The sequence below is a fragment of the Narcine bancroftii genome (assembly GCF_036971445.1).
Source record: "Narcine bancroftii isolate sNarBan1 chromosome 12 unlocalized genomic scaffold, sNarBan1.hap1 SUPER_12_unloc_2, whole genome shotgun sequence".
Lineage (NCBI taxonomy): Eukaryota > Metazoa > Chordata > Chondrichthyes > Torpediniformes > Narcinidae > Narcine > Narcine bancroftii.
In genome coordinates, this window is record NW_027211808.1 from 8,222,559 (window position 1) to 8,236,542 (window position 13,984).

Consider the following 13,984-nt stretch of genomic DNA (forward strand, 5'->3'; position numbering starts at 1 on the left):
AAAAGGAATATAATCAGGAAGTAGAACAGTTGGCGAAAGAGATAACAATCATAGAAAAGGAATTAGCAGAAAGAAAAGAACTGTTAGAGAAAAAATTAAAATATGAAACATTACAATCATATAAAGTAGAGAAAAAATATAATGAAAACAAATCAAAAATATTATGAACTGGGAGAGAATATTGGCCTGGCAACTTAAAACTGAACAACCTAAAATAACCATTCTAATGATAAGAAAAGATGATAACCAGATCACATATAATTCATTGGAGATTAATGAAAATGTTAAAAGATTCTACAAACAATTATACCAAACTGTAAATACAGGAAAAAAATGCCAAAAATTATGAATTTTGATCTAACATTGAACTACCACATCTACACATAGAAGAGCAAAATAAATTCACAGAACCTTTTAAGTGAAGAAATGCAAGATATATTAATAAAACTAGCAAACTAATAAAACATCAGGTGAAGATGGAACCCTATAGAGTTTTATAAAGTTTTTAGGTTCTATTAATCCCTCCCCTCCTAGAAGTAAATAGTCAAGTAAAAGAGACCCAAAACTTACCAGAATCATGTAAAACAGTAATAATTACAGTAATCCCAAAAGAGGGGAAAAAAACCTGCTATTGCTATCTTCATACAGACCAATATCATTATTGAATACAGATTATAAATTAATAGCAAAATTACTAGCAAACAGACTGAATGATTATGCACTGAAACTAGTAAGGCAAGCCGAAATGGATTTGTTAAAAAAAGACGAGCAGCTAATAATGTTTGTAAACATTAATTAAATACATGCAGCACAAATAAATAAAATGCCAATGGTAGTTGTTATGTTAGACGAAGAGAAAGCCTTCGATAGGGTAGAGTGGAACTATTTGTTTAAAATGTTACAGAAATTTAAACAACCGGAAAAAATTATTAACTACATTAGTGCATTAGCAAAGGTAGTAATAAATGGATATGTATCAGATCACTTTTAAATTAAGCAGGTCAACAAGATAGGGATGCCCATTATCCCCTACACTGTTCACTTTGGTTATTGAACCACTAGCCGAGTTGATAAGGAAGGAAACTATGATAAAAGGAATAAAAATAAAAGAGAAAGAATATAAAAATCAGCTTCTTTGCAGATGACATCATAGTACATTTAACAGCTAAGTCAAATAAAAAAAAACTACATATTAAACTGAAAGAACATAGAGAGATATCAGGGTACAAGATTAACACCAATAAAAGTTGTGCAGCTAATTAACAAAATTGATTGTTCAGAATTTTTTTCAAAAATACCCTTTTCAAATAGCAATCACAGACAATACTTTACCTTGGTATCAAAATAGATAATAACCTAAAACATTTATACAAATTAAATTATGAACCATTAATTAAAAAAATACAGGAAGATCTAGAGAATTGGAAAGAACTACCGTTAACTTTAATAGGAAGACTAAACTGTGTTAAGATTAATGTGTTCCCACAAGTGCAATATCTATTCCAAACATTACTAATCCCCCTGAGAGATAATTTTTTTGCAAAACTGAAGAAAATAGTAAGGAAAGTTTTATGGAAAGGTAAGAAATCAAGGATAGCGCTAGAAATATTAACATGGAGTTACAAACAAGGAGGGTTACAGCTACCAAACTTCAAAAATTATTACAGAATGGCACAATTAAGGCACTTATCAGAGAGGAGAAAAACTGGACTGGACTAAGATAGAATTAGACATATTAGGAGAAAATATCCCAGAACTCATACTTTATAAATGGGATTAAAAATTGGTGCAATATAACAATTCACCAATATTAAATCACATACTTAAATTATGGAAAAAATATACCTGGAAGAAAAAAAGATAAATTATCAAATACCAGAAATGATAGTAACACAAAACCCATTAATCCCCTTTACAATAGACAATTTATTTTTCAAGTAATGGATAGAAAAGTAATCAAGAAAATAGAAGATTGCATTTTGGGAAATAATTTATTAACATTTAAGCAATTAAAATACAAATATGGAATAATACAAAGTACAATATTTACATATTGCCAATTGAAAACTTATCTAAAAGATATATTGGGAAATAGCCTGAAATTACCAGAAAGTAGCAACTATGAATATTTAATCACAGACACAATTATAATTTAAAAATTTATACAAACATGAACATCAATTTACAATATAAAGAAGAAGATGCAATAAAGTATAAACCGAAACAAAGTTGGGAAAAAGAATTAAACACAGAGATAAAGACAAAACATGGGAGAAGTTATGTACAAGAACAATGAGGAACATGATAAATAGTAGATTATGTATGATTCAATATAACTGGCTACACAGATTATATATTACTCCTCAGAAATTAAAAGAATGGTACCCAACAGCTTTGGATAGATGTTTTCATTGATAAAAAGAGATTGGAACAACATTACATGCAATTTGGACATGCTCAAAAGTAAAAACTTTCTCGGAAGATCTGAACCTAATATTAAATAAAATCTCAAAAAATTATATACCAAAAGAATTTCCATTAAATAATATAAAAGACAAAAAAATTAGGACTAAAATTAGACAAAGCCCAAATAAAATGCATTATAATAGCGTGAGCTGTAGCCAAAAAATGTATTCCATTAGAAAAAATTACCAACAAGCTGAAAGACAAGTGTGCATTATTTGAACAAATTTGGGAACCATACATAAAATATGTCGGAGAATACCGACCACAAACCTCCATTTCGTAAAACAACACAATTTGACACAATAAGATTTAAATATGTGAGACGATACAATTTTTTTCATTTTTTTGGGTTATTTATTTGTTTTAAGTGTTTTATCATTTATTTATTTTTGATGAGGGTGGGAAAGGGGAGAGAGGAAGTGGGGTAAAAGAAAAGAAAAATCACTATTTATATATTGTTGATGACTTGTGGATGTTGTTATTGATATGATTCATAGTGCAATAATAAAAAAAAATTGGGAGATGTCTCTTTGGTAGAATATCAAGTTAAAAGGTGCTTATAAAATACAATCAATGTCCATATAAACTTTGATCTAAATCAGGGGTTCCCAACCTTTTTGTTCCTCTGTACCCCTTAGGCATTTTTATAGGTTCCCATGTACCCCTAAAAATTTAGGATTAAAAAAAACACGACATTGTACAATCTGACTGCAGATTACAACATCATGTATTGTACATATTATTCTCTCAGACCCAAGGTATCCCTGAAAAGTGCCAATGTATCACTGAGGGTGCATGTACCCCAGGTTGGGAACCCCTGATCTAAATGAATAAACAACTTCAGAGTTATCTACTCTCATCATTGAAAGACTGAAACAGCAGTAATAAGCTCCCTCAATATATTCCAATCCTGTCTCCATATTCAAATTTCTGGATATTACTTTCCTAGGAAATCTCAATGATCATTCCACGCATGGAAGTTCCAGAAAACCCAAGCACACCACATTTAAATAACAATTCACCCATTAAACAAACGCAATTGCAATCAAAAGACACAATCAATGTCTTGAGAGTGGTTCACAGGTGATCCTTCAAAGTCAAATCTGGAGCACATTGACCATAACCCATATAGTAAGTACGATGGCCCTTCAGTTTTGTATTCCATATATACTCGTATAATAGTTGAAATTGTGGACAAATTTTTAGGTAAAATTTAGGGGGTTAACTATTACACACAAACTTCTTTTGACTGTAGTAGGTATTTGCATTGTTTGGGGCATCAGGAGCTTGTTTGGGCATTTGGGGTGATAATAGATCAGACGGGCAAGGACGAGGCAAGAGTCCATCGTTGGGGTGTTGGGAGCTCCGGTGAAAGGGTGGCTGGGGTCTAAAATTAAGGAGTTGACTTTTACATGTGACAGTGTATATGAGAAACACCAGATTTCTGGACCAAAAATAAGATAGGGAAGGAGGATGACTTTTACATGGTAGTGATTATTACATGAGTATATATTCTTATTTTGGAATCTTTTAAAACCTTCTTCACATTACAGTTAAGGAAAGAAGGCCGCACATCAATACTGATGATAGATTTACCTTAAAGAGTTGTCTCCCACTCCAAGGCATCCTCGTAGACTAAGCTTCCGTAAAAACCCACCAGATCTTTTGGAAATATTCTCTACTACTCTGCCCTGTGTCAAGGAAAAGAATCATTTTCAAATACAAGAATTTGACACAATATAAAAGATATTTGCACACTCTTTATTATGAATTTAAAGGTTTTATAAACTGAAAATATTCAATTTCTCCATGGAAAATCGAATAGATTTAATTTTTAATTGAAAAGTTAATTCCTTAATAAATAAATGATGAAAACATACAAATTCATAGAAAATTATGGAGTTCCACAAAGTTAAAAATTAAAAACATATTAATACTTTGGGACAGATATTAGAATTCCAGAATTATTTAAAAAAAAACTGTCCTTTGTTAGATAAAAGGTGGAAACTAAAAGTGAAGTCTAAAGAAAGACCAACCCACAATGAAATCCCCTCACTTCTATATTTTGCCTTCAAAAGGCTTATACATTCATATTTTGGCACTAAACCACACCAAGTTTTCTAACAAGACAAGAAGATTTAGAACTTACAAAATATTTTTTTTAAATGTCTGGGACTATGAACAGAAGTATTTTACAATTAAAAACTGTCCAGGTCACAAGAAATTACGAAACCAGTGGAATGACAAGTATGTTGTACAAATGCCAATTTCAACATTATTGTCAAGAAAATAGATAACTGTAAGAAAAATGACAGCATTCCATAGAAGACTCCACAGCATCCAGAAAGACAATATAAGTTTTGGAACCAAACTGAAAAGCCCCATAATAGTTCAGCAAAAGAAATAAGATATGCAGAGGGGGATCAAGTTGATGACATTTGGTGTCATCTTTTCACCTTCTAATTTAAAAGAATAATTACGGAAGAACCTATTTAACTTCTGGTTCTTAAGAATGAAGGAATTCAATTTTACTAGTCGCCTCATTCAGACAATTGCTTGTAATGCTCATTGCACATTGTGCAAATTCTGTATTTCATTTAGATCGTTGAACAAAGTGCTTTGTGCAGTACATAATGGATTCCCTCTACAATTTAAAAAAAGTTTTATTTCTCACACTATGAACCATATCAACCAAAATATGCACAAACATTTCTCATTAAATATATAGTGACATTTTCCCCCTTCGCCCCCTCCAAAACCAATAAATATTAAACATGTACAATACAATAAAACCATAAAACATCTTCACACAAGGGAAAAACAACCAAGAAAAATGTGCCATCTATTTTTACACACTAAATCTAACTGTTTTGTTTTCTTATCATTTTAGGGGATGGAGGTCCAAGGCAAGCTCTTTCTGTTATGTTCCAAGTATGGTTCCCAAATTTGTTCAATGTGACTTGATTTTTAAATTATATGTGATTTTTTTCCAATGGAATACACTTATTCATTTCCATGTACTATTGCTGTATTCTCGGGCTCTCTTCCATTTTTAATTTGACATTATATATTTTTTGCTACTGCTAAGGCTATCATAATGAATTTTTTTTGTGCTTTATCCAATTTGAGACCCAGTTCTTTACTTCTTATGTTACTTAAAAGAAAGGTCTCTGGATTTTTTGGTGTGTTGTTTTTTGTGATTTTATTTAATATCTGATTTAGTTCTTCCCAAAACATATTCACTTTTGTACATGCCCAAATTGCATGTATTGTTGTTCCCACTTCATTTTTTCAGCAAAAACACCTATCCGATAATGTTGGATCCCTTCTTTTAATTTTTGAGGAGTGATATATAACCTGTGTAACCATTTATACTATATCATGCATAACCTTATGTTTATGGTAGTTTTGTAGTTCTAGAACATAACTTTTCCCATGTTTCATTCTTTATCTTTATATTTAAGTCCTTTTCACACTTTTGTTTGGGTTGATAACTTATTTCATCATTTTCTTACATTGTAGTTTAATGTACTATTTGTTACAAATCCTTTAATCATTGTATCTGTAATCACACATTGAAAGCTGCATCCTTCTGGTAATCTCAATCTGTTTCCCAATTTATCCCTTAAATAAACTTTCAGTTGATGATATGCAAACATTGTACCGTGAGTTATTCCGTGTTTGTCCTTCAACTGTTCAAATGTTAAAACATTATTTAACAAAAAACTATTTTCTATTTTCTTGATTCCTTTTCTCTCCCATTCTCTAAAAGAAAGGTTATCTATTGTGAAAGGGATTAGTGGATTTTGCATCAATAACATTTTTGGTATTTGGTAATTCATTATCTCTACAATTAATTTTTGGTTCAAAACAAATTTAAAATCTATTAAATAATGCCAAAATGTACAATGTTCATTAGAAAAAAAATTCAAGGTTTGTTAGAATTCAAAAAAGTTCTGAACTGAAACTGGGTATATTCAATTTTCTTGATATATCGTTGTCTCCACATCACAAAAAACAATTTGTAAAAGTAAGAGAGATCAAAAGGCACATTATCCAAATGGAGATAGACTGCAAGGTGAAATACTGAGGGATCTAGGTGTTTGAGTGCATGAATCATAAGGTAGCAGACAGCTCTAACAGATAGTTCGGCAGCAAACAGCACTTGTCCTTTCTTGCTTTTACTTTGCAATTTTAGTGAGTAGATGAGGCCTCATCTAACAGATTGAAATGAATTGTCTATTATCACATGTACTGAGAGACCATTTCATGTGCTATCCAAGCAACTCATTATACAACAGATAGGAATATTTAAAACCAAGGTACATAAACAAAAATATAGGTTAAAGTGTCATACAAGACAAAGTGTATCACTTTAAAGAGAAAAGTACAATTAAATACATCTGACCTACGTGAGTTATGTCCACCCACACATATGTCCAAGATTTAAAAAAAATCTTTATTACAAATGCTGTACAAATACATACTTTGTATTAAAAGTAGTGTATGCAGTGGATTTAAAAAAAATCACATCATGATAAAAGCAGGATTGTGCAAAATTAGGGTTTCAATAAATGGTTCTATTTACAGTTGAAATTAAAACACAAATTAATTTTTAGTAAGCCGACCGCAAGGCAGTCTAAAATCCCTGTTCCTCATAGCAGCCTGAGGCCCGAGTCCACTGATTCATTGTGTTATATCCAGATTCACATTAAATCGGGTCGTGCGAACTGGCCCTGCTTGTATCACCACATGGCGGGGCAGTCATGGGGAAATGGTTTCTCTCTAACTCCAGCATCCTTTCCAGCACACACCCTGGGCAGTGATTATGATGCCATAATGGACCAGGTGACTGAGCTCATGCTGCCCTTACTAGGGGTGTGCTGAATATGAACAAAAAGTCGTTAACAACCCTCAACGTGGTGGCTGTGGTACATGGATAAAAAATTTTTTCAAGAATATATGGAAACATTAAAAGAATGACTGAAACAAGAATTCAGTGAAATAAAAAGAAGAATAAAAGGTACAGAAGAAAGAGTGAATAGATTAGAGATGGTCATGACAGAAATAGGAAAAAGAGTAGACAAGGTGGAAGAATGAGAAACAGCCATAGAAATGGAGGTAGATGACTTAAAAAATAAATTAGAAGAATCTGATAAAAAAGTTAAAGAAACACAGGAACTGTTAGCTCAAAAGATAGATATAATGGAAAACTATAATAGGAGAAACAATATAAAGAGAATGGGCTTTAAGGAAGATGAAGAAGGCAAAGATATGAAAGAATTTATAAAAGAATGGATCCCCAGGGTCCTAGGAAGACCAGAATTACAGGAAGGAATGGAAATAGAAAGGGCACACAGAACATTAGCCCCTAAACCACAGACACAACAAAAACCAAGATCCATTCTAGTAAAATTCCTAAGATATACAACAAGAGAAAATATATTGGAGAAGGCAATGAAAAAAATAAGAAACGACAAAAAATCACTGAAATATAAAGGTCCAAAATTTTTTTTCTACCCAGACAGAAGTTTTGAACTCCTGGAGAAGAGGAAGGAGTTTAACGCAGCAAAATCGACCCTATGGAAAAAAGGGTATAAATTTACGTTAAAATATCCAGCGGTGCTTAAAATAGTTATCCTGGGGCAGTAAAGCAAACTGTTCTCGGATCTGGAAAAAGCATGAAAATTTGCTGAACAACTACAAAACAGACAGAGAGATGAAGAAATGTAACAAGAACAAAAATGACAACAAACTATATATAAAGAAGAATAAAGTATAAGTAACAACTAAGAAGGGAAAGAAAGGGAAGAAAGGAAGTAAGGAGGGAATTAAGAGAATGAGCTTTGTTATATGTGAAGATTAAAATCTTTTCTGGGGGGGCTGGGTGGGGAAGAATTACAGTCACTGCGAAATCAGTTGACGCTTGCGAGCGGGTTTGCAATCCAAATGGAGAGGGGAGATGTGGTTGCCCGACAAGGGGTTAAAAGAATTTTAGATATGGGAATAGTGGAAATATTTTGTTTTAGAAATGTTGTCTTACAATGTGTTCAAAAAAAGAAAAAAGAAATGGATAAGAGGGAAGGTGGTGATGAGGAAATGGAAAGGAAAAGTAAACAAAGTACGAAATGGCCATGTTGAACTATATGACTTTAAATATTAATGGAATACATAACCAAATCAAAAAGAAGAAGCTGTTAAATTTACTGAAGAAAGAAAAAAATGATATAGCATTTGTGCAAGAAACACATCTAACTGAAGTGGAACACAAGAAATTAAAGAGAAATTGGATAGGGCATGTAACAGCAGCATCATATAATTCAAAAGCCAGAGGAGTAGCTATATTAATCAATAAAAATGTACCAATCAAAATAGAAGAGGAAATAATAGATCCACCAGGGAAGTATGTAATGATAAAATGTCAGATATATTCAGAATTTTGGAATTTACTCAATTTATATGCACCTAATGAAGAAGATCAAAAATTTATGATATCTTTTTGAAGATCACAGATACGCAAAGGAATTTACTAATAGGAGGGGATTTTAACCTTAATTTGGAGGGATAAAACTGGAAAAAAGATTAACAGAAAGAACAAAATAACCAAATTTATAATTAAATCGATGCAGGAAATGCAACTTTTAGATATATGGAGGAAACAACACATAAAGGAAAAGGAATATTCATATCATTCGGGTACCATAAAACATACTCAAGGATAGACCTATTCCTGTTATCAGCCCACATTCAAGGAAGAGTTAGGAAAACGGAATATAAAGCTAGATTGTTATCGGATTACTCACCCTTGTTATTGGCAATAGAGCTGGAGGACATCCCACCGAGAATGTTTAGATGGAGATTAAACTCCATGCTACTTAAAAGACAGGATTTTAGAGAATTAATTAAGCGACAATTTAAAATGCACTTTGAAATAAATACAGAATCAGTGAAAGATAAGTTTATACTATGGGATGCAATGAAAGTGTTCATCAGAGGGCAGATAATAAGTTATGTAACTAAGATGAAGAAGGACTACAATCGGGAAATAGAACAGTTGGAAAGGGAAAGAACAAATACAGAAAAAGAATTAGCAATAAAGGAAGATACAACTAAAAGAAGAGAATTGACAGACAAAAAAATAAAATATGAAACACTAAAAAAATATAAGGTGGAGAAGAACATAATGAAGACAAAATAGAAGTATATATAGGAGAAAAAACACACAAAATATAGCGTGGCAGCTTAAGACAGAACAAACTAAGAGAACAGTATAGTGACAAACAAATTACATATAACCCAATGAGATCAACGAAAACTTCAGTGAATTCTACGAACAACTATATCAAACTGAAAATGAAGGGAAAGAAGACAAAATAGATGAATTTTTAACTAAAATTGAACTACTGAAATTGCAAACAGAGAAGCAAAATAAATTAATAAAACCATTTGAAATAGAAGAAATACAGAAGATATTAAAAAAAACTACCAAACAATGAAACACGGGGAGAGGATGGACTCTCAACAGAATTCTATAAAACATTTAAAAACTTATTAATTCCTCCTCTCCTGGAAGTAATGAACCAGATTGAAGAAACACAAAACATACCAAATTCATGCAAAACGGCAATAATGACAGTAATACCAAAGACGGGGAAAGATCCACTAACACCAGCATCGTATAAACCAATATTTCTACTTAATACATATTATAAGATAATAGCTAAACTATTAACAAACAGATTGGCCGACTGTGTACCAAAAATAGTAAAACTAAATCAAACTGGATTTATTAAAAAAAGAAAAACAACAGACAATATCTGTAAATTCATTAACTTAATCCATGCAGTACAAGGTTTAGACGCAGAGATAGCCTTTGACAGAGTAGAATGGAATTATTTATTCAAAGTACTACAAAAATTCAACCTACCAGAGAAATATATTAATTGGATTAAAGCATTATATAAGGGACCATTGGTGAAAGTGACAGTAAATGGATATATATATATCTCAAACAAATTTAAATTAAGCAGATCAACAAGGCAGGGATGTCCCCTATCTCCCTCACTGTTCGCGTTAACTATAGAACCAGTAGCAGAACTGATAAGAACAGAAAATAAAATAAGAGGATAAAAATAAAAGAGAAGGAATATAAAATCAGTCTATTTGCAGATGATGTTATAATATACTTAATAGAACCAGAAATATCAATAAAAGAATTACATAAGTAACTGAAGGAATATGGAGAAGTATCGGTGTACAAGATCAACGCAAATAAAAGTGAAGCAATACCAATGAATAATGCGGAATTCACAAAGTTTAAGAAAGAATCACCATTTAGATGGCAAACACAAGCAATTTGATACCTAGGTATACAACTAAATAATAATCTCGGCCATCTATATAAACTAAATTATCAGCCATTAATGAAAAAATTTCAAGACTACTTAGAGCACTGGAAAGACTTACCACTAACACTGATAGGAAGGATAAACTATTAAAATGAACATCTTCCCAAGGTTACAATACCTATTTCAATCATTACAAATTCACCTAACAGAGTAATTCTTCAAGGAGCTAAAGAAAAAAAATAAGGAAATTCTTATGGAAAGGGGGGAAACCGAGGATAGCGCGAGATAAATTAACAGAATGGTACAAACAAGGAGGCTTACAACTACCAAACTTTTTTTTCTGTTTTCTTATTTGCAACTCTTTATAAGACAACTTTCCTACAACATCCAACATTTTCCTTATTCTCCTATTTCTATCTTCTTTATCCTCAATCTCCCCTTCCCCTCCTGAGTTGTCCTTTATCCCTTGTCGGACAACCACATCTCCCCTCTCCATTTGGATTTGCGAATCCACTCGCAAGCATCAACTGATTTTGCAGTGACCGCTATTTCCCCCCACCCAGCCCCCCCAGAAAAGATTTCACTTTTCATATGTCACAAAGGTCACTCTTTTAATTCCCTCCTTATTCTCTCTATTCCATTACCTTCCCTTATTAATTCTTGTCTATACTATCTATATTTTCCTCTAAGTACTGATACATTCACGTATGCACATTGTCTCTATTCACTCTTATACCTCTTTACCCGCATACATATCAATTGTGATCATTTTTACTCTCATTACCTGTCTTCATCCCTCAGTCTATTTTTGTCTTTACCCACATACATATCAATTGTGATCATTTTTACTCTCATTACCCGTCTTCATCCCTCAGTCTATTTTTGTAATTGTTCTGCAAATTTTCGTGCTTCTTCTGGATCCGAGAATAGTCTGTTTTGTTGTCCTGGAATAAATATTTTCAATACCGCTGGATGCTTTAGTATAAATTTATACCCATTCTTCCATAAAATCGCCTTTGCTGTATTGAACTCTTTTCTCTTCTTTAGGAGTTCCAAACTTATATTTGGATAAATGAAGATTTTTTGCCCTTTATACTCCAGTGGTTTGTTGCCCTCTCTTACTTTTTCCATTGTCTTCTCCAGTACCTTTTCTCTTGTAGTACATCTTAAGAATTTTACTAAAATAGATCTTGGTTTTTGTTGTGGTTGTGGTTTAGAGGCCAATGCTCTATGTGCCCTTTCTATTTCCATTTCTTGCTGTAGTTCTGGACATCCTAGGGTCTTAGGGATCCACTCTTTTATAAACTCCCTCATATTCTTGCCTTCTTCATCTTCCTTAAGGCCCACTATCTTTATGTTATTTCTTCTGTTATAATTTTCCATTATATCTATTTTTTGAGCTAGTAGTTCTTGTGTCTCTTTAGTTTTTTTATTAGATTCCTCCAATTTCTTTTTTAAGTCTTCTATCTCCATTTCTGCTGCTACTGCCCGCTCTTCCATCTTGTCCATTTTCTTTCCCATTTCTGTTAAGGTCGTATCTATTTTATTCACTTTCTCTTCTGTGTTGTTTATTCTTCTTCTTAAATCATTAAATTTCTGTGTTTGCCATTCTTTAAATGACTCCATGTATCCTCTAACAAGAGAAAGTATATCCTTTACCTTGCCTTTCCCTTCTTCTAATTCACTGTACTCTTCCTCTTCTTCTTCCTCTGGTTTGGCCATCTGTTGTTTCTTTGTTGCCCTTTTCTTCTCTTCTTTCTTGTTTTCATTGTCTTCTGTGGTCTCTTCTTGCTGCAGGTGTTCTGCAGCTGTCGTTGCCGGCTGTGGAGATCGACTCCCCAGCTGGTCCCCCCTCCCGTCGGTGTTTTTTTTTTCATGCGCGGTTGCGCACTTTTACTCGGCTTTGCGAGCCATTTTTGTAGTCCTATTTCTACTGACCTGAGGAAGCGGGCTTCTCTCTCCACATCGGGCCTCTTCGGACAGGTAAGGCCTTCTCTTCTTCCTCCACAACTACCAAACTTTAAGAATTATTATAGAGCAGCACAATTAAGATACCTATCAGATTTTTATCAAACAAGGGAAAAACCAGATTGGACCAGATTAGAGTTAAATAAAATAGGGGAGAAGATATACTATATAAGTGGGATGAAAAATTGGTGCAACATAGGAATTCACCAGTATTGCATCATCTGCTCAACATTTGGAAGAAGATTCACGTAGAAAGGAATAAAATAAATTATCAACTATCAAAATTAATATTGACACAAAATCAACTAATTCCTTTCACAATAGACAAATTGGGAAACAGCCTGAGATTACCAGAAGGAAGCAATTTTGAAAATGTCATTACAGACTCAATAATAATTTAAAAAATTATAACAAGCATGTACATCAAACTGCAAGAAAAGGAGAATGAGGAAACAAACTATAAACCTAAACAAAAATGGGAACAAAATATAAACATAAAGATAAAGAATGAAACATGGGAAAAGCTATGCTCCAGAACTATAAAATATAGAATTATAAAATATAGAACTATACAATAAACACAAGGTTACACATGATACAATATAATTGGTTACACATCACACCCCAAAAGTTAAATAAATGGGACCCAACAGTATCAGACAGATGTTTTCGCTGTAAGAAGGAAATGGGAACAACAGTATATGCAATTTGGGTATGTGAGAAAGTAGAAAAATTTTGGAAAGATCTAAACCAGGTATTAAATAGAATCACAAAAAGCAACATACCAAAAAATCCAGAGATCTTTCTTCTAAGTAATATAAGAAATAAAGAATTTGGACTCGATTTGGATGGAGCACAAAAAAAAATTATTATGATAGCCCTAGCTATATCAAAAAATTGTATTACGTCAACCTGGAAATTAAGGAGTCACGTGATGGAGTAGTGACCGGTCAGCGAAATCCAGCCCTCTCCGGAAAAGTTGAAAAAAAATGCACAAAACACAAAGGTACGAGAGTAAAAATTAAAACAAAGTAAAAATGAAGGTGAGAAGAAAATGGCGGCGAAGAGAGAAAAGTCAAAAACAACAGGAAGAAGAGAAGATGAAAGAACGTCGGAAGAAGAAGGTGAAGGCCTCTCCTGTCCGAGGAGGCCCGCCACGGAGAGAGAAGCCCGCTCGCTCAGGTCAGTGGAAGTCCCGAGCT

The 13,984-nt window shown here is 32.8% G+C and overlaps 1 protein-coding gene across 10 annotated transcripts in view; it reads right to left on the bottom strand.

Moving 5' to 3' along the window:
- The window catches only part of LOC138750161 (F-box/LRR-repeat protein 20-like), a 275,336-nt gene that overhangs the window by 109,757 nt on the left and 151,595 nt on the right, over positions 1–13,984 (bottom strand). For all 10 annotated transcript variants that reach the window (XR_011349123.1, XM_069912307.1, XM_069912308.1 and 7 more), the window contains one exon: positions 4,063–4,157. Coding sequence is in view for 8 of the 10 variants with exons in the window: in XM_069912307.1 (XP_069768408.1) it covers positions 4,063–4,157 (95 nt within the window). In the remaining 2 variants the exon portion in view is untranslated. The remainder of the gene's footprint in view (positions 1–4,062; positions 4,158–13,984) is intronic.